General features: G+C 40.4%; 1 protein-coding gene and 1 long non-coding RNA gene across 28 annotated transcripts in view; both read right to left on the bottom strand.

The window, feature by feature from the left end:
- Window positions 1-20,662, bottom strand: part of PPP6R3 (protein phosphatase 6 regulatory subunit 3) — a 134,503-nt gene that overhangs the window by 47,023 nt on the left and 66,818 nt on the right. For all 27 annotated transcript variants that reach the window (XM_081280782.1, XM_081280773.1, XM_081280761.1 and 24 more), the window contains 4 exons: window positions 18,630-18,767; window positions 15,972-16,037; window positions 13,709-13,821; window positions 10,081-10,194 (listed from right to left, as the gene is read on the bottom strand). In XM_081280782.1, the coding sequence (XP_081136908.1) occupies window positions 10,081-10,194; window positions 13,709-13,821; window positions 15,972-16,037; window positions 18,630-18,767 (431 nt within the window). The remainder of the gene's footprint in view (window positions 1-10,080; window positions 10,195-13,708; window positions 13,822-15,971; window positions 16,038-18,629; window positions 18,768-20,662) is intronic.
- On the bottom strand, window positions 4,569-10,067 carry LOC308642157. Its single transcript, XR_014020488.1, has 2 exons — window positions 6,101-10,067; window positions 4,569-5,893 (listed from the first exon to the last, which is right to left on the bottom strand). It is a non-coding gene; the product is annotated as an uncharacterized lncRNA (long non-coding RNA).

The following is a 20,662-nucleotide window of genomic DNA, read 5'->3' as shown; positions in this document are numbered from 1 at the left end:
ATCAATTGACAGTCATTATGACCCTCTGGAATTAACTCCAAAATCCCAACTAGTTTAACTAACTTGCCAGAAGTCAAGATTGGGTTGAGCAGGGATGCACCCCCTGGTGGTCCAAGGACAGAGTTCCAGGAGAGGAGGGAAGACAGCAGGAGTAAATGAAAATGGGAGTGTGAAGTTCAAACGAAAAAGTAGACCTGAACTACTGCTGCTCCAGTGTTACCATAACAGTGAAAACAGCAGGTGAACAATGCCACCGCTGCTGCAAGGCGGCCTGTGGCCAAGTTCACCTCTTCACTTACCAGTTATTTTGTGTAATGTGGACAATGGGATCACACTAGAACATCTCTCCCAGGACTGCTATGAGAAGCATGAGAACCCAAGGGCTGAGAGCACTGCCTAGTATAGAGCCAGCACCCCATGTGGATCTGCTATTGCTACTGATGTGGGAAAAGAGTCCGGGGACAGCAATTCTCAGCCAGAGAGCCACATAGAACAGTTTCTGAACTTGAACTACTAGGAAAGGGGGAACAGAGACGCCCTCTGATTTTTATTATAGCTATTTTTTAACATGTCAGAGTCTTAGTAATTTATATAACCAAATATGGCCTTCATTATAGTTTCTACCTAGGGTGATGTCCAAAAGTCCTTTATAACCCCATGATTCTGTGAATAATTTTTTCTTCTAAATTCACTTTTGTATAAAATAATAGGAACAGGTATGTTTGCTTTCCTTCCATTTTCTTAGCCGTATTTCTAGAACAACTGTCCTCTCCTTATTTATGTAAAAGAAATATTAAGCTACACACTATTCCTTAATCATTCATATAAGTTTTATTCATCCAATTAGTAAATATTGAGCATCAATTTATGTACCAGCCCTGACCTGCATGCTATTATAGTCAGTGTCTACGGTGCTCTTACAACACTTAGGCTAGTCTCCTACGGACTTTCCATTGCAACAATGGTTCATTTTTAATGTGGAGTAGGTACTTGGGTGACGTACTGCAATATATCTGTCTATAGGAAATGGGAAATATTTTTACAAACTGGCTGTATCACTCTCTGCAGGCCCAACAATGAGATGTGATACTTCAGCTGCTCCAGTGTTACCAGCATCGAGCACTGTCCACTTCCTTCCAATGGCTACTTTAGCCGCAAAGGGCTGCAAGGTGGCTCCCGAAGTGGAATATCCACATTTTAGTTGTCAGAGCCTGTGAACACCACCTTAGTAGGAAAAGGGCCTTTGAAGAGGTGACCAATGGAGGCTGTTGAGAAGAGAGTACTAGATTATGCAGGGGGGTTAAATATCATCCCAAGCGTCCTTCTAGAGGAGAAGGCAATACTAAGGTAGGTAGTGACCAGAGGCCAAGCAGTGCCAAGAGTCACTAGAAGATGGGAGAGTCAAGGAATGGTCTCTCTCAGCACCACCAGGTGATGCATCCCTGCTCAACCCAATCTTGACTTCTGGCAATCAGAACTGTGACAGAATAAATTATTGTTGTTAAAAGCCACAAAGTGTGAGGGCATTTGTTTACAGCCACAGGAAACATACCTTCTTCAAAGGGTATGCAGTGGTATCTCAATGTGTTTTAACTTGGATCTCATAAATGACAAAGGATGTTGGTCAATTTTCATGTATTTATTTACGTGCATGCATGTGTGTGTGTGTATACAAAGACACAGACCCACACCCACATATATATATATGTATATATGTCTTTTTTTTTCTTCCAATTTTTAGTTGTCAATGGATCTTTTGTTTGTTTATATGTGGTGCTGAGGATTGAACCCAGGGCCTCACACATGCCAGGCAAACAATCTACCACAGGCCATGACTCCAGCGATGCCTTTTATTCTTTAGCTCTCTATTCACGTCTTTTTTATCTTTTGGTGGGGGAACTGGGGATTAAATCCAGGGATGTTCTACCACTGAGTTACATTCTCAGTCCTTTTCTTTGGGGAGAGGATTTTCCTAAATTGCTAGGGCTGGTCTTGAACTTGTGATCCTCCTGCCTTAGTCTCCTGAATCTCTGGATTACATAGGCATAGGCACCACAGAAACTGGCTCTGCTCAATCCTTCTGACCTTAAAATTTGGTTGTTTCCTTGTTATTAAAGACACACACACTGTATATGGTTTTTTATTGTTCTAGATGTAAGTTCTTCCTCACACATCTGCTCTGTAAATATTTTCTGGCAAACTGTCTTACTTTCCAAAGAGCAGAATTACTTTTTTTTTTTTTTTAAAGTAGACTGTTAGAATGAATCAGACATTATCACCCTATCATTCTTATTCCCAGGGCCCCTCCCCTCCCTTTTATTCTGGAACTTTTATAGCTTTAGTATTAATGCTTAGTTCCAGAATCCACTTTAAGTTCATTCTTCATAATCCATAAGGAACCTACAGAGGTCCAACCTTTTTGCACATGGACATCCAATAGTTCTATGAACATCGCTTGAAGATGCTACCTTTTCTTCATTGAACTACCTCCACACCTGTCACAAATCCCACCTGTGCAGGTCTCCCTCTGCACTCTAGGTTCTGTTTCAGTAGTCTGTATGTCTATTCTTTTACCACCAGATCCTAGCTTCATGATAATCCCTGAAGCCACAGAGCATAAGCCTTCCAATGTTGTCTTTCTCATGCAACATTGTTTTGTGTCTATTGTATTTGCTTTGGATCTCCATATAAATTTTAAAATCAGCTTGATTTTAAAAAATCCTCACTTAGATTTGGATTGAAATGGCAACAAATCTACAAATGTATTTGGGGAGAACTGGCACCTTAACAAACACTGAATGCTTTAATACATGAACATAGTATTTCTATTTATGTCAGCTTTGATTTCATCAATGTTGCCATTTTCAGCATTAAACTATATGTACATTTTGTCTGGGTCTATTTTTTGAAATTTCACATTCCAATTATTCATTGCTAGTAACCAGAAATAAAAGTACATTTTTAATATTTACTTTTGTATTCTGCAATATACTTGTTAGATCTAAGAGGATTTTGGGGGCTGGGGTTGTGGCTCAGCGGAAGACAGCTCTCCTAGCATGTGCGGGGCACTGGGATCCTCAGCACCACATAAAAATAAATAAATAAAATAAAGGTATTGTGTCCAACTGTAATAAAAAACAAATATGAAAAATAAAAAAAGATCTAAGAGGATTGTTTGGCTTTGGGACATTCTTCAGGATTTTTACAAAGACAACAGCTGTGACAGTTTTACATTGTCTTTTCCAATCTGGATGAGTTTCCTCTCTGGCCTTCCTCACTGGCTAGAGTCTCCTGTAAGCAGCTGAGCAGACATCCCAGCAGTGAGTATCCTGGCTCTGGCTCCCAATTTGGAGGAAAAGCTTTTCAGTCTCTGACCATTAAGCCAGGCGCAGTGGCACATGCCTGTAATCACAGTGGCCCAGGATATGGATTATGACTTCTCATAATCCATATTATGACAGGAGGACCTCGAGTTCAATACGAGCCTCAGCAACAGCAAGGTGCTAATAAACAAATCAGTGAGACTCTATCTCTAATACAAAATAGAGCTGGGGAAGTGGCTCAGTGGTCAAGTGCCCCTGAGTTCAATCCCCAGTCGCCCCCCCCCCCACCACCACCAAAGGCTACCAATGGAGTTCTCATAGAAGGGCTTTATCAGTTTTATTAGTTTGTTGATGTTTGAAGGACACAAGAACCGTGCATTCCCAAGATACACTGATCTTGAGTATCATACTTCCAGTACATTGTTAGACTGTTAGATTTGACTTGCTGGTATTTCTTGAGGAATTCTGCATCTAAGCTCTTGTGGAATCTTGTTGTACACTTTTCTTTCCTATATTGTTTTTGTTGAGCTTCAGAGTGGGGTGCTGTCTTTATAACCTGAGTTGGAAAGTGTTCCCTCTTCTACTTTCTGTTGAAATCCTTACATCTTTGGTAGAACTCATCAATGGAGCCTTTCTAGTTGAGTAGGAAATTTTCTGTTGAAAGTTTGAACAATGAATTCAGTTTCTAACGGATATGGGACTATTAATACCACCTACTTCTTTTTTGGTGATACATGTAAGAAAAGTCTGACTGTAGGGATTTCCTTCTGTTTCCTCATGGAACTTTTATAATTTTAGGATCATTGTTTAGTTCTACCATCCATTTTGAGTTAATTCTTACATAATGTGCAACACAAAAATGATCTTTTGCATTTGTTTAAGGAAGTTAAATTACTTCTTTCCCTAAATTGTTTGTCATTTATTTGTTATTATTCTTTTAATGTCCATAGGAACAGTCGGCAGCCCTCTTTTGTACTGTTGTGGTTTTTTGTTTTTCTTTTTAATTTGTATCTTTTTTATTTTTTCTTACTCAAGCTAAAGGTTTATCATTGATCTTTTCAAAGAACCAGCTTTTGGTTTCATGGATTTTTCTCTTCTTACTTCTAGAATTACCCACCCCCACTCTCTCTCCAGCCCACAGAGCTGGGGATCAAATCCAGGGATGCTCTATCACTAAAAGCTACATCTCTAGCCCTTTTACTTTTTATCTGAAGACAGGGTCTCACTAAGTTACAAGTTCACTGATTTTTACTCTTAAATTTATTATTTCTTTGTTCTGTGTTTAATTTGTTCTTTAGGGGTTTGTTTTTTGAAGGGGGTACTAAGGATTGAATCCAGGGGCTCTATACCACTGAGATACATTCCCAGTACTTTTCTAAAGGCAGTGTCTCCAAGTTGCTGAGGCTGGCCTCAAACGTGCATTATTCCTGCCTCAACCTCCTGAGTTGCAGGGATTTAGAAGTGTGCACCACTACATCCAGCTTATCATTTAGTGTCTTCAAGGAGAGAGCTTAATTACTGACATATTCTTCCTTTTTATCTAATACAATCACTTAATGTTGTAAAGTTCCCTCTATTGCTTTTACTGTATACTACAAACTCTGGTATGTTTTGTTTCCATATCAAGTATATGATAATATTTTCTTCTCCTTTCTTCTATGACATTGGTTATTTAGCAGTGTGTTCTTTAATTTATAATATTTGACGCTAATTCAGAAATCAGTTTTATATTGATTCATACTTTAAGTGCATTATGATCTAGAGGGTATATATTGCATGATTTTTATTATTTGAAATTTGTCTCATAGCTGAAAACTGGCCTATATCCACAGTATCAACTGAATGCTTGTCTCCTCAAAATTCTTATGTTAAAATTCTAACTTCCAGGATGAAGGTATGAGGAAGGGGCTTTAGGGAGGTAATCAGTTCATAAAGGTGGGTCCCTCATGAAGAGAAACAAGAGTGGGCTGCCCTTCAAAAAAAAAAAAAAACCCAAAGAACAAAAAAGAACAAATTAAACACAAATCAAAGAAATAATAAATTTAAGAGTTAAAAATCAGTGTCTTGATCTTGAACTTCTCAGCCTCCAGACCGGAGAAAGGTCTGGTAAACCCTCCAGGCTATGGTAATTTGTTACAGCAGCCCAAGCTGACTAAGACACTTGGTGAAAGTTCCATATGACTTGAAAAGAATGTGCACTCTGCTCTTGCAGAAAGATTATTCTAGGTGTCAATCAGCCTGAGTTGATTGCTAGTGTCTTCCAAGTCTTCTGTACTCTTAAGATCTTTCTGTCTAAATGTTCCATCAACTTCTATTAGAATAATTTTACCTATACATAAAAAGTATGAACAGTACAGTTCCCACACAACCCACACCCAATTTTCCATATTAACACCTTACATTAGTACTGTATATTTATCACAATTCACAAATCAATATTGATATATAAAACCCATACTTTATCCAGATTTTCTTAAGTTTTCCCTAATGTCTTTTCTCTATTCCAGAATCCCACCAAGGATACCATCTTAAGTTATATGTCTCCTTCACCTCTTCTTGCCTCTGACAGCCTCTTGCTTTTTTTTTTTTTAATTTTTTTTTTTTTTTAAAGAGAGAGTGAGAGAGGGGGAGAGAGAGAGAGAGAGAGAGAGAGATATTTATTTTTTAGTTCTCGGCGGACACAACATCTTTGTTGGTATGTGGTGCTGAGGATCGAACCCGGGCCGCACGCATGCCAGTCGAGCGCGCTACCGCTTGAGCCACATCCCCAGCCCAGCCTCTTGCTTTTTGATTACTTTCACAGCTGTGTACTGGTCAGGTAGTCTGCAGAATGTCTCCACATTAGGATGTTCTGGTAGTTTCTGATGGTTGAGGTCTTTGAGAGGGAGACCACAAGGTAAAGTGCCATCTTCAGCGCACACTACCCGGGACACACACTGCCAACATGACATAACGTGCAGTCGACTGATTATCTGGCTCAGGCAGTCTGTCAGGTTTCTCTAATGAGAAAGTACTTTTTATTCTTCTTTTCCATATTGCATTCTCTTTAAAGAAGTTCCTATATGCAACCCACACTTTACAGAGTTGGAAGTTACATTCTAACTCCTGAGGATGGAGTACCTATAAAACCTATTTGGAAATCTTCTATGAGAGAGAGATTTATCTCCTCTTCTCATTTATTTTATTCAAACATTTATATCATTATGAATTTATGGATAGGTTATTTTATAATTTTGGCTATAATACAATACTATTTTATTTCACAAATTTTTTCAGCTTTGGCTATGAGGAGCTCTTTCTACCCACTCCCTTAGATAGCTGTCGTGTGTGTGTGTGTGTGTGTGTGTGTGTGTGTCTCTCTCAGTACTTCCTTATCTTCTGTGGCTATAGGATGTTCCAGACTCATCTTGTATGTTTCCTGCCCTAGTCACAGCCATTTCTCCAAGGAATCCTGGTTCATCAGAAAATATTAGAACTTGCTGTATTTTGTATTTGTTCCTGACGCCACGTCATTACTTTTGGGCTTGCTCGGGTCACTGTCTTTTTCGTCTCTTTGTATTTCATTATGGATCGTTTCTGGTATCCCGTGCTGATTTTCTCCTCAGTTACATCGAAGTTTATCAGAAAGCTCAGGGCGTTCTTCATTTGTGCTACTCTTCCATTTCCAGCATGTCTGTAGATCCCCGTCTCTTTGCACACTGCCCCTTTACCCACATGCCTTCAATATGCTGATCATGTTTATATGAAATTCTCTTTCTGGCAGTTCTAGCATTTTTGAGTTGAGGTACATTAATACTTTCTCTCAAGACTTTGTTAGGAGTCTTCTCATCTTATAACTTTTCGTTGACAGATGGACATCCAAGTAGGAGAGTGGAAATTGGTGGACACAGCATTTACACAAGAATGGATCCACCTTTTTTCCTAGGAGTCCAGATGAATCAATCTAGTCAGCAGCTGAGCTAGGTTTGGGTTTTATTGTTACTATGATTTCCTTCAGTGCACTAAAGACTTTAATTTTTGTCTCAAATTACTTTGCATTTATGATTAGGGCCAATGTGCCAAGTTTTTCCTCAACGTCTGCTCCACCCTTAGCTTAAGATCTTCCCTTTAAGCTGGCTCCTCCCCACACTAGCCTTTCCTATGGTCTCAAACTATTGTTACTTGTTCCTTAATACTTGGAGGCCTGGAGGAGAAGGACAGGGTAGGGGTGATGCTCTACTGTGTTTTTCTGGTTTGGCCTCAGTCTGAGGGTCCCTAGGCTGTGGAGGTAGGGAATCTCTAATGGTCTAGACCATGTGTTCTACCTCTATGGTCTAGACCAAAATGTGTTCTAGCCTCTCCCACAAGATAGAACCCTCCCCCTACCCCCACCCCAGGTCTCTTCCTTCGATTACAAATGGTCTTCATTGTGTCTTCAGGGTTAAAGGGGCTGTTTCCCTTTCCTCAGGGGCTTAGGAGTCTGGGACAAGAACAGAGAAGGATCCTAGAGAAAAACTGCCTTTCTCCCAAGGCTGCTGTTCCACTGCTGAAGGTGGCCTGTGGTGGCGGCTCTCACTCTCTAGCATTCCCCCCCCCCCCCCAGTACTCTCTGAAGGGATTGCGGGTATATGCGAATCACCTGGGTATCCATACCTCCCAGGGTTTCTTCACTCTGCTGACCCTCAGATACACTCAGATACTCCAGGAATTAAATAAAGTATTACTCCAATGTTTATTTAAAAAAATCTCTCTGAACTATAATTTTATCAAGATGAAGAAATTATGTATGAAAACATACCTCAGCTGCTACAGTTAAAGATCTGAACCATAATATGCACTTACCCCTTCTTATTGAGTTTTATTCAAATAACCTGGAATCATTTCATTTTTTTTCAACATTTGACTTCCTGTTTCAATTATTCTTTTTTTTCAATTGTTTATTCTTAACATTTAAATTTATGATATTAACTTACATACCTCTACTTATTTCTTTTTTCTTTTCTGGTACTTAGGATTGAACCCAGGAGCACTTTAGCACTGAGCTACAGCCCTAGTCCTTTTCTGTTTTGCTAAGTTGCCGAGGCTGATCTAGAACTTGTGATCCTCCTCCTTCGCCTCCCGAGTGGCTAGTCATGCAACTCTGCACTTGGCTCTACCTGTTCTTGACCATAACTTTCCAGTATAATTTCCCTATCTTAAGCTCATTATTCTTATTTTTCTGTTTGGTTCTGGTGAAGTCCTCATTAAGTAACTGTACCCCAGGAACTGAGTTCCCACAGGGGTGAACATGCCTCTTCTGCTTTTGTACATCCAGAGTGCCTTGGGCTCACAGCCGTGCCCTGAAATGCCAATATTTATTCAGCTTACAAATGAGAAGCCTGGCAATTGACTGGATTTACAAGTAGCCTATTTTCCTTATCCAGACATTTGTAAGACTTCTTTTCACCTAGGATTCAGAAATTTTATGGGGATAAAGCTAAGATCTGAGTCTTATTTTAAAACTTGATCTTGCTTGGAATTTTGTAAATCGTTCTCATGTGAGGACCAAGTTCCTTTTGGTCAGAAATTTTCCTCTACTTTTTATTTTATTCTTGTCTTCTGTGCTCTGTTTAAGTGATACAATTATGCGTCTTTTTTCACTTTCCTATGCAAAACTTTAGGCTTTTTCTTGGATTTATTTCAAGTCACAGTAGTCTGTATAAGCTTCATAGTACAACCTGATATGTTTTTAATCCACTGATGGAAAGAGATGGTATGATGGCCTTAAAGAATGAGCAGCAAGGCAGTCTTGCACCATTTGATTAATGAAACTTAAGTTCTTGATTATATGACTTAAATTGTGCTTTACCGGGGCTAGGGTTGTGGCTCGGTGGTGGCGCGCTTGCCTAGCATGTGTGAGGCTCTGGGTTCGATTCTCAGCACCACATACAAATAAATAAAAAATCTAGATGGCTAAAGATTCCACATGCCAAGGGCAGACTCTCCATCTCTTCATGTCCCCTGGTTCACTGGAGGTATGCAGTGAGGTAGGGAAAATTCCAATCTGTAAACCATATATTCCCAAACAGTTATATACACGTCTCTTCAAGTTCTCTTGCTTCAAGAGCAGTTAGAAAACTGTGACAAAAAGTAAGTGCAGTAGCACTGGAGAAAACTGTCAAGAGTAACAAAACACATACCTAAAGAATGGTCCAGGGACAGGAAGCTACACATAGGGAAAACATTCTATACTCCTGATTGTGAAATACTTAGCAGCAGAAATCTTTTCTTAAAACCTTAGCCACCTGTCCATCTGTCTTAACCAGCCTCCGAAACTGCAGCACCCTCACAGGTAAAACCCAGAGCAAACAACCCAAAGTTAGGATCTGCAGAAAGAATCAGGAAATGCAAACAGTCCCTGAATCAACACTTGTAGGAGAGCGGCCCACCATCCAGGAACACCCACTTATAATTTTCATGAACAAGAAACAAGCTACTTAGTGTTTGAGCCACTATCCATGGTTTTGATTTGCCTACTATAGCTTTTATTTCAGTAATATTTCTAAGTACTATAAAACCCAAGTAACTAGAGTCTAAATAATGCTAGTAAATAATATTTATCAAACCACATTTTCAATTGCACCCCCATGATACACAGCAATCCTATAACTATTATCATTCACACAGAAGATTCAGCACCTGACACTCAAGGGCATGCTACTGTGGCTTATCTACCAAGACCTTAACTTAGATTCTAAAAACAACATGGATCACTTCATATGATAAAAGGACAGCTTACGTCGGTCGCCGTGTCTCAAGCAAAGTCAGCAGAATCTGGATCGCACTGACTATGGCTGATTCATTTTTCTCCTTATGGAAAATATTTGATAGAAGCTGCTCGATGGTTTCTTGCCTAGGGAAACAAATCAACAGTAATGTACTGACTGCAACATCATGTCACACAATAGCTCAAGAAGGGCTTACTGCACATGGGCATCTCTGTTTCACATAATTTACTTTGATATACTTATTAAGGGAGGCAAGTGTTTGTGATTATAAATACCACTCTTATAGCTACTGATTCTTACCCAATCCCCCCAGCAAAATAATCTGGGCCCTGTGTCACTTTGGTAATCTTGTTGAGACCAACAAGTATTGTAAGGCTGGATGTCACCTCTGGCTCAGATGAAGGTGGTGGTGATAGCTGAGGGAGATAAAAAGACTTAGAACGCCTCACCTCCACATAAGGAGGAACACTTTTCAAAACAGCAAATTAGAAACCATAAATGTTTTCCCACAAAAGTATGAATGCAGAATTAAGAAAGCTCTAAAATGGGTAAAAGAGAACATCAATCACTACCTTTTACTCTATAGTTAAAATTTGGTAACCTATTGCCCCAAAAGCATTCTCTGCAGGCTCTTCCCATTCCACTTCTCTCTCACATATGCAAGATCACAACCAATGGAAGACATAAAGGTAATTGGTACTTCCAATTTATAATGGATACCCTCCAAGAAAACTTAATATATTTCAGTAATTTTCCAAATCTATGTGAATTAAGAAAAGGATCTCCCTTATAAATGTGACACATAGCTAGATTGTCCCTGGCTACTCATCTGGAAAGTTGCCAGACATCCCAAGGTATAGCTGTACTCACTGCACTGCACATCAGTTTCACTAACCATCTCTTTCCAGACTCAAGCTGCAAGTAAGAAAGAATCTCTATTAGGGAGAAGCAAATAAAACTGGTATCTAATGTTAACTTCAGAGGGTCCCCTTGCAGGAAGTCAGTTTCAGACCCACACTCCCAGAGCAGCACCAAAATGGATTGGAAGACCAATAGCCAAGAGTACTGTAAATGTCACACAAGACACTGAAGTCTATAGAATCTATACAGGTCAGGAACTGTGCACTGGAAAACAGATTGCCTTCTACAGTATATATGTACATTCTTCAAAAGGTGGCTCACTCCAGGTGGAGGGTACTAGAGCACACACCTGTACCTGTTCTCCTCATCCAACAGCAAGAGCATTCTTTCTATTAGACAGCAATGTCACACTTCCACACCTGCTAAGACCTAAAGTTAAAGGCTAAAAGGCCTGAGTATTTCACGGCTACATCAAATTGGAAGTCTGCCTTATTAATGAAAGAATTGGTGATGGAAAAAAACAACACAGCAAAACCTTGATCATCAATAGTCAACAATACAGTGGATATGCCATACTTGGAGTCTTACCTAAACACAAATATCCTCAAATACAGAGAAAAATCATAAACCTAAAGGACTAAGCTTATCAAACAAGGTAAAAGGAAATGCCTTCACATTCTTTAGATAAAAAGGCATTTATTTACACGAGAGAATATATTCACTTTTCTGCTTTAAAAGACAGGAGTTACTGGATAAACACCAATAATTTATGCATGAAGCCACCTAGGTTCTTTACCCTATCTATGGGGTAATGGCTCCTCCCTCCTAGCTTCTGTTTTTACATAGGTGGCCACAGAAAAGACCCACTTAAAAAAAAAAATTGGTTCAAATGGGATAAAGACACATATAGTCCAATCCAAAAATAACTGTTCACTCACATAAAGAATATTTGAACTCCAAAATTTTCCAGAGCTACTAAATGGAATGCACTCATTTAAACCCAGACTGCCTCCCAGGCTGGATTACTAAACACTTTAGCCCACTCAACCACATTCTGTACCATTCTCTTTATCCTCAGCTCATTTCAAACTCAACCCTGAGTACAAACTTATATTCATCCACATGATAGTATCCCATCTGTGGGCTCCTGGCCATTGTAATACAGAATTAGGCAATTCATTTGTGTATTATGAACTACCAGAAGATTGGTTTAAAAATCATCTACACTGTTATGAAATAATTACATTTAATTAGATACTTTACATTATTATATAATGTATTTACCAAATATATACAGATGTCATGATGATTAACAAGGGTTTCTTAAACTCACAGAAGTCTTCTGTCACTGTGTTTTTCATAATCAATGGACAATAAAAGAACCATCACAATGTGGGAACACAACAGGAGATGGAAGGTTTGATTCCCATTCCCTATGAGACTGTGGGAAGCACAATGAGAGATGGTCTCTCCACTGCCAAATGCAGTGGAGATTTTATTTGGTGACATCACAGGGCCACTGACTCATCAGGTCCTTGTATTTGAGAAAATTTACTTTAATATTTCATGATACAAATAATGAGCATATACTTATCTTCATTCAAGAACTTACCATTGACTGAGTTTTAATTACAAAAGCAAGCAGAAACATGAACCCCAATGGCTCTCTGGCTCATACATTTGGCTCAAATAAAGCTATGTAGATGGAGGACTGTGGTGGCCTGAGGAACTCAGATCACTATTAAGCTGTCCAATGTTTGGGTTGATTCTGCACAGGCCACTCACTACATGTGGCTATCAACTGACACTCAAAATGGAACTCATCTGATTTGACATGTGCTAAGTGTAAAATATATGCTGGATTTCAAGACTTTTATATAAAAGCATTGAAACTGTATGTGGCTTTTATGATTACTGGACAGCAACGTAGTATACAATATGAAATTGCTAATATTCAATATTTTTAACCAACCTAAATGGGACTTTTAGAAGGTTCAATCTAAAGAATAATATTAAAGATTTGAATTGAATGTAGAAGGTGTTGTATGTTTAAAAGGAGTACGTATGGCCAAGCACAATAGTGGACATATGTAATCCTGGCTACTTGGGAGGATGAGGCAGGAAAATCCCAAGTTTGAAGCCAGCCAGGGCAACTTACTGAGACCCAGCCTCAAAATAAATTAAGTAATTAAATCCACTTTGGATGAATAACTGGAATAGGTATTATTAATATTAACACTCTATTAATATAACTATTAGCTGTTTGGATGCAGGTCAAATGTCTACACATGTTGACAGTAAACATTCTTCCAGAAAAAAGAAAATACGAAATAATATCATCCCAATCTGGAAAGAGTTCAGGTTGCCCCTAGTCAGCCCAAGGACAGTAAACCCTAGGAAGATCTTCTTGAGAAACTGCCAATTAAAACGGGTCAAATTCATATGTACCCAAGACTATTCTTCATCAAAAGCTCCTGAAGGTGTTGACCACAGCTTTGATATGACTATCATATCTTAGGGTGGCTCTGTAGACTTCTATGTTACACATGTGACAAGTTCAAAGTCTACACATAAAGGTCACTCGTTCACCTTCATCCCCTGTGGGTTTCTACTGTGTGCCACAAAGGCTGTATGAGAAGCAGGCTTCCTGCCTCTTACCACCACAGGTGTTTTCAGGACACAATTCCAACAGCAGGAACACTTCACTTACCAGTCACTCTTGAGGTAACACATCAAACAGCACCAATAAGAAAAATGAGAACAAAGTTTTAAACATACTTTTCTAGAGTGGCAAGCAGGGGGTCTGGTTCCGTACTGTTCTGAACTTGTAACATCTGGTCTCTGCTCAGGCGAACGATTTCACAAAGTGACTGTGAAGCATTTGAATGCCGCTAAAGAAAGAAAGTACAATTTTAGTTATGAACCTATTGGAAGTTAACCTTATAGCAAAAAGCGGGGGGGGGGGGGGGGATTTCGTAAGAAATAACACAAATTAACACTGTCCATAAGCTTCCGTGAGCAAGAAGTCAATCTGGAAAGGAGCTCAATGTAAGCACTTGCTATTCAGGCTGAGGGGTTTTCCTTTACAGTGCTGGACACTGCTGTCTTGCTAGGTGCAGCACATGTGATTCAAGTTCTGACCAGGAGAAGCTCCATAATTAAACACTTGGAAAGAACACCTTTCCCAAACACACTTTCATCAGCACCAACACATGGACATGCTAGCTTTAAAAAAAAACAAAAACAAACTCCTCAAACAACAGGAAATACAACTTTGAGTAAGACACCAATGGGTAAGAGCACTAAACCGTATCTCGCAGTGCAGAGTGGGCTTGCCTGCCTTCCAGGGAAGTTCTGAAATCTCAGGATCCACATGCGTTACACTCTGGCATGTGAAACAGCCTAGCTCACAGTGAGCGCTGTTCCACTTTAGCAGAGAGGGTGAGGCACCAGGATCGCGAAACCTTCCCACTGGAATCAGGAGCCTAACACTCCTTGATGAATAGTAACTGGTCAGTGCAGCTTCAACCTGCAATCTATCACTTAACACAAAACATGAATATCAGCAAGTCTGTCCAAAGGCAAAACCAACTTTCTTCAGAGTAAGGCAGGGAGGTGCTGAAGTCGGTAGTGCTTTGTCTTTCTCAAAGACTTGCTGCAGAACTGGTATTTTCCTGTATCAATTTCTCCTGTACCCCGCCAACATGTTAAGCAATCAGGTTGTGCCATAGACCTTGTTTGTAGAAATTACTCCTAGAGTGGAATAGGCCCTGCTCTTCACTGCTCACCATTCTCTGCAGTGGCCACACTTCCAACATGTGAGAACAGTGTTCCTGCAACAACAGGCCCACAGCAGGAGAGCTCAGCACCCCTGTTAGCCCCCACGCAGGAGTTCTACTAGCCCAGGGGTATTCCCTTAGCACACAGCACAGGTCTATGCAGGGATGCGGTTAGAATGCCAACTCTGGCAATAGCAACAGATTTTATAAAAGAGCATGTACTGAACAGCCCAAGAGGAAATTAGGAGGTGACGACATTCCTTTTCAAAGCTTGGTTAGGATAAACTCCAGGTACCAAAAGGTTTTAAATGGACCAGAGTAGAAGCAGTTAGATCCATTTAAATTCCACAGAAAATTCACCTCTGGGAAGTGAATACCCTCTGGCTATGCACTTCTTCCTTTGCCCTGCTCCAATCTGCAACCTAGAGGCTTCTCCACACAGCCTGCATCACCCTATGGGGAAATTATGATGGGACAGAAGGAACTCTGTAGGTGGAAGGGTCAACCACGGGCAGTCTTACATGGCTGGGCCTGATAAGTGAGGTGACAACCTTACAGACCTCAGAGAGACACACCAACTGTGTCATGACAGGTGACTCCTCAGCAGAGGGCTCGGTCTGTAAGCTCCAATGCCAAGACAATCTTTAGCATCCAGGGCAAAGGCCAAATCCATTGGAACATTAAGTCCAGGATCAGGAAGAAAACAACAAAGTTACCAAAGGGTATGATGGTGACCAAGATACTGCTAAGTGCAAAACTTTAGCCAGACTGGATGAAATGAATACATTGTTTGCATTAAAAACAGGTATACAAGAAAAGGAAGTGTGGACAGAAGAGGTTTGTAACCAAGGGAGCAGGTTCAGCATGAAACCCGGAGGCCTGCTGTATCATATTTCTGGAAATTTTCTGGCTTCAAGCAAAATGTAAAATTATTTATAAAATAGTCAACTCAAGAATGACAGATTATCCCAGCAGCTCTGGGGGCTGAGGCAGGAGGATGGCAAGTTCAAAGCCAGCCTCAGTAAAAGCAAGGTGCTAAGCAACTGAGTGAGACCCTGTCTCTAAACAAAATACAAAATAGGGCTCAGTGGTTAGTGCTCCTGAGTTCAATTCCTGGTATTAAAAAAAAAAAAAAAAAAGGAATGCCTGTTCTGCCCCCTTCTCTGTTATCTTCATGGCTACACAAGTATGTTCTATGCTCAAATAAATATTGCCTGTATTTTTTTTTTAAATCAAATTTATAGACACATAAGAGAACTTACATCTTCTTCTTGCGATGGGTGAACTATTTCCACAAGCCTCTGGATGATTTTCTCCTCATTTAACCACTGCAAAACACATTGTAGAAGCAATCATAGCAATGAGCGACTCCTGTTCAAGCCCCAAGGAAGATTAACACACTTGGAAATATCCATCACATTTTAAGTAGAATGTTACGGGTTTCTCTGGACTTTGAACACTACAGAAAATTAAAAGTCCCCCAAGGAAAATGCCAGTGAATATATTATTTTAACAGTAACCAAGAACACCAGCAACACCCCAAGTTACAGTACCTACATAATCTACACATAATCTACAGTACCCACATAGTCTCCAGCCATGGGGTAGCACCTAGACACTCAATTCAAAGGGTCTTACTTTGGCAGGGGTTGGGTTGAGGGGGTTAAGAAAGTTGGAATGTGCATACTTTGTGTAAGAGAGATGTGTTCTTAGCTTCAGAAAAATTGATAAGAGCCATACTTAATATCAAGCTTCTGGGTCAAGAAAAAACAGAATGAACAAAATGGGCCCTTTAGATTCCAAAACCAAACCCACTTCAAGAAATACAGGGGCTAGGCAGTGAAGCCACCATGGAATCAGAGTTCATCTGCCCTATCATGTTGGCAAAGAATCACCAGCACAATCCTAACAATCTCTTCTTAGTCGCTACATGAAATGCAATGAATAAAACTATGAAGAGTGTTAGAATAAGAAAAAAAAGAGAGCTCATGTAATGGCAAAAAAAAAAAAAAAAAGAAAGAAACAAACAAACAAAAAAACCCAGCTGGCTTAGTATTAGTTCCACAAGGAACTGAAACAGCATATATAAAGGCAGCTCACCATCTAGAAACTCCACTAAAAAAATCCCACTGATTAAAGGGAAATAGACTGGGTGGGAGGCATGGAGCAAGAAACCAAATACAATTTGCCCACAGAAGAAACCCTGATAGCATCTCTGGTTTCTCAGGAAGGATATGTCAAAAGAAAATGTAAACAAAAGCTATTAGGCAGGCAGCACAAAGGGAAAGGCCCAACTTTGTACTTCAGGGGCTGGGGTTGTGGCTCAGTGGTAGAGTGCTTGCCTAGCACACGTGAGGTACTGGGTTCAAACCTCAGCATAAAAATGAAATAAAGATATTATGTCCACCAAAAGGAGTGCATAAAAAAAAACTATTTAAAATGTGCACATGAGTCACCTAGAAATCTTGCTCAAATGCAGACTCTGATTTGGCTGACAGGGGAAGACCCAAGATTATGGATTTCTACAAGCCTCACAGGTGATATCCTAAAACAGAGGACACCAAATACCTGTGTGGGAGGGGCACTTCTGACTACCTTGGAGAAGCTAGGAGCCCTGATGGAGAACCATCAGACCTGGAGCCTACCCCCATATAACTACCCATAAGCACCTACATTCCAAGCCCACTTTTAGACTAACCACCCCCCACCGCCACACACACATACACTCAGGATCCAAAATCAAAGTAAGACATTCAGAAGTTTCTAATTAACCTTCCCCCAACTTGTGCTTTTATTAGCCACTTGACCCCCCCCCACACACACCCACTTCGAGAAGAGCCCATTTATTCTTTTGGAAATGGACTCTAAAATTCAACCCAGAAGTGACCAAAGGAATAAATCTAATTTCCCTATAATGATCTAACATGAAGAAGACCCTCCTCTCCCTTCCTCTATAGTCTTTCCCAAAATTCTGAACCTCTTTTTGAGAAAAGACGCCTAAATTAGGTTTCCCAATTTAAGGCCCCTGCCCGCAGGCAAGTCCCAAGACCCCCACAAAGTGCACTCAGCTGGTTTCCCCACCGTGACTGCAGGAGTGGGTCACCTCAATAGATCTAGCCCTGATCCCATCACTACAAACGCATGCCCACCCACCTCAGCAGAGATTGCTCCACACTGGACAATGCCTGACAGACCTTCCTCTCACAGATCCTACTGTGTCTTTAAAACAGCATTTTCAATAAATCTCATTTCTAGTGAAATGAGCGAGTTTTAAGGTTCCAGGGTAAGTATTAAGAGATGAAATGGATTAGGAAATGGTTCCAGGAGGCAGAAAAAGGGGAGGGGGATAAAAGAATAAAGAACAGTCAGATGAGATGGGACAGAGGAACATCCAAGAGAAGCCTGTTTTCAGTATGAGTGACCCCATCCCACCTAAGACATTCACCTGTTCAGGAGACACACATCTTAAAGTCACTATCTGTCTACATTTTAACATATGTCCATGTGATCTCTGACTTCCTTAGGCCACGCTCCTAAGTACACCTCTATGTTCCAACTTTCAGAAGTAGGCCTGTCTATCCTCTCAGGAAAGCCATAGAGCACACACTGCTGACACTTCTACTCCTACCACCAGACCCCGCTTTGTCAGTCTCAATCCATTCTACTTCATCACCCTCACAAAATACAGACCTGCAAAGGGGAAAAAACTGCTCACACACCATGTCCCAGACAAGGAAAGGGCATCTCTTAAATTCTAGTCCTGCAAAATGTCAACCTCTTTCTTTCTTGGAAAATTCCTTCCCTGTCCCCAAGTGCCCCAGACAACCTTCTGTGACCAATCCCCTGGGACCCCCAGCATTCACAGCCCGGGCCCACACCATCACCCAACCAGGTCAGCAGCAGCTCAGAACTCTACTCACATTCAGCACATCTTGCCTGGGCTGTGGAGGCTCAATACATGTCAGGAGCCGGAGCAACAAATCCATGATGGCAGAAGTTCCTATATGCTTTATAATAAGGTCTACAAAATCCCGTTTCTTCTTTAGGAAATCCACAATCTAGAGGGAGAACACGTAAAATATGGAACGACATGTAATGTGGGAATTACAAACCTGAGAATGTTTTAAGTACTGATCAACACTCCCTCTAAACTTCTGCCACTACTTTAGGCTAAGGAAAGTAAGTGCTGGGTCAGAAATTAGGTGTCAAACTGGAAACCTTGGCTAATGTTCCAAACCCTTAGGAGAAAGCTCCTTAACTAGTACTCATCCCTTAGTGCAAATACAATAACAGAATCTTATTTCTATTTATTTTCATTGTTAATTCTCAAACAATAGGGATAAAAAACTTAACAGTTCTTAACAAATTTTTTTTAAAAAGTACTAAAAAAACCAGTCCTATAAAGAGAGAAAAAAAATTAACCATTTTATAGTTTATGGATATAAATCAATTTTATTAGACTTAACACTAAACTACAGAATATTCAAAATCCTAAATATACTCCAGTAAATAAAACAATTCAAAATATAAGGATTTCTACTTCAAAGTAACTAACTCACCTGCTATTAAGACTGGATTTCACTTCAGCAATTCACCTGATTAACACAAGAAGGGTGCTGATAGGAGGCTGAGAGTAGCTATGCCGAGGCAAGTTGAAACAGTAATGGAAATGAGGGCTCTGTCCTGCCCTGTAGAGCTCTCTGTGCCCTCTGATTCCTGTCTGTGTGCATCCACCACCTTCCAAAACCCTACCATGTGTCCCAGGAGCAGCGTGGCCCAGTGTGGCAGCTACTGCCAGAGAATCTCACTAAGCTCAGTGACTGGAGATTGAATAAGATTCACAGATAAGAAAACCAACATTCAAGCAGGTTAAGTATCTTCTAGAGCAAAAAGGCTGTCCTGCAATTCAATCTCAGCCTGTAAAAGCCACAGGCTTTCCAGAATCCTGCATGAGGAGTATAGTAATCAGAAATGACAACAACAACTTTACAAAATTAAGCACAAATACAGGATTCATTATCACATTCTGCTTCCCAAACAATATTGTGACATAAACCTTCAAGAAGTGACTTACTTACACCACTCAGTAGTTATTTGAAAGAACAGTGAAGGAGAAAGAAAGAAAAAGTCATGTGACCAAAACCTTCCATGATTCAATGGCAAAAGCACTGAACCTGAAGCCTAAAGGCATGCCAACCACCACTATGGGCAGCACAGTGAGGACAAAGATGTACCACAGATGGTGCCAGGAGGTGTTATACCATGCAACACTGAAGTCCTACAGCTGGGCCCTGCTCTATAGGCTGGACAATGTCTTTAGTGACCATGCCACTGAATGTCTGTCATTACCTATGCTGCAAGACCTGACTAATATTGTCATGCCTTTATCTACACTTGTAATTCTCAAAAGGACAGAGGATCCCCATTTGACCTTTCTGTGAAGCTAAAAGACCAAGGGCTGTCAAATTCTCTCATTATCATTCAAGGGATTCTGCACAGAACTACAATGAGCAACAGGGTGACAGGGTTCTCTCCCCACCGGCACATGCCGTCACTGCCACACAAAGGGCATGTCTAACTTGGAAGGCCAATACAAACACTCAGAGCTCCAAAACATCTTGTGGGTTGTCACCCTACAATTTATGCACACTGAAAATCATGGGTCATGATTTGGGTCCCAATGGTACAGAAATGAGGAGAAGTGAAGCAGTAGAGTGACAAGATGGTTCGCATTCTCCTAAAATAGCCACCATTACTTTTATGTCTCAACAGAAGGCAAAAATGGAAGACAATCGGTATGAGCAAACCTCAGTTTGGAATTATTATCTAGGACAAAAGAACAGTATTTCCGAAATACTTAGGAAGGTTATCCTATGGAGAAATGACACCATCTTTCTAAAATAAAACATGTGTCCACTTTGCCTTGGCATAGGACAGAACATGCTGGGCCCAA

This window comes from Spermophilus citellus, assembly GCF_964194105.1.
Source record: "Spermophilus citellus genome assembly, chromosome: 2".
In the NCBI taxonomy this organism is placed as follows: Eukaryota; Metazoa; Chordata; class Mammalia; order Rodentia; family Sciuridae; genus Spermophilus; species Spermophilus citellus.
This window is presented reverse-complemented; position numbering and strand designations above follow the sequence as displayed.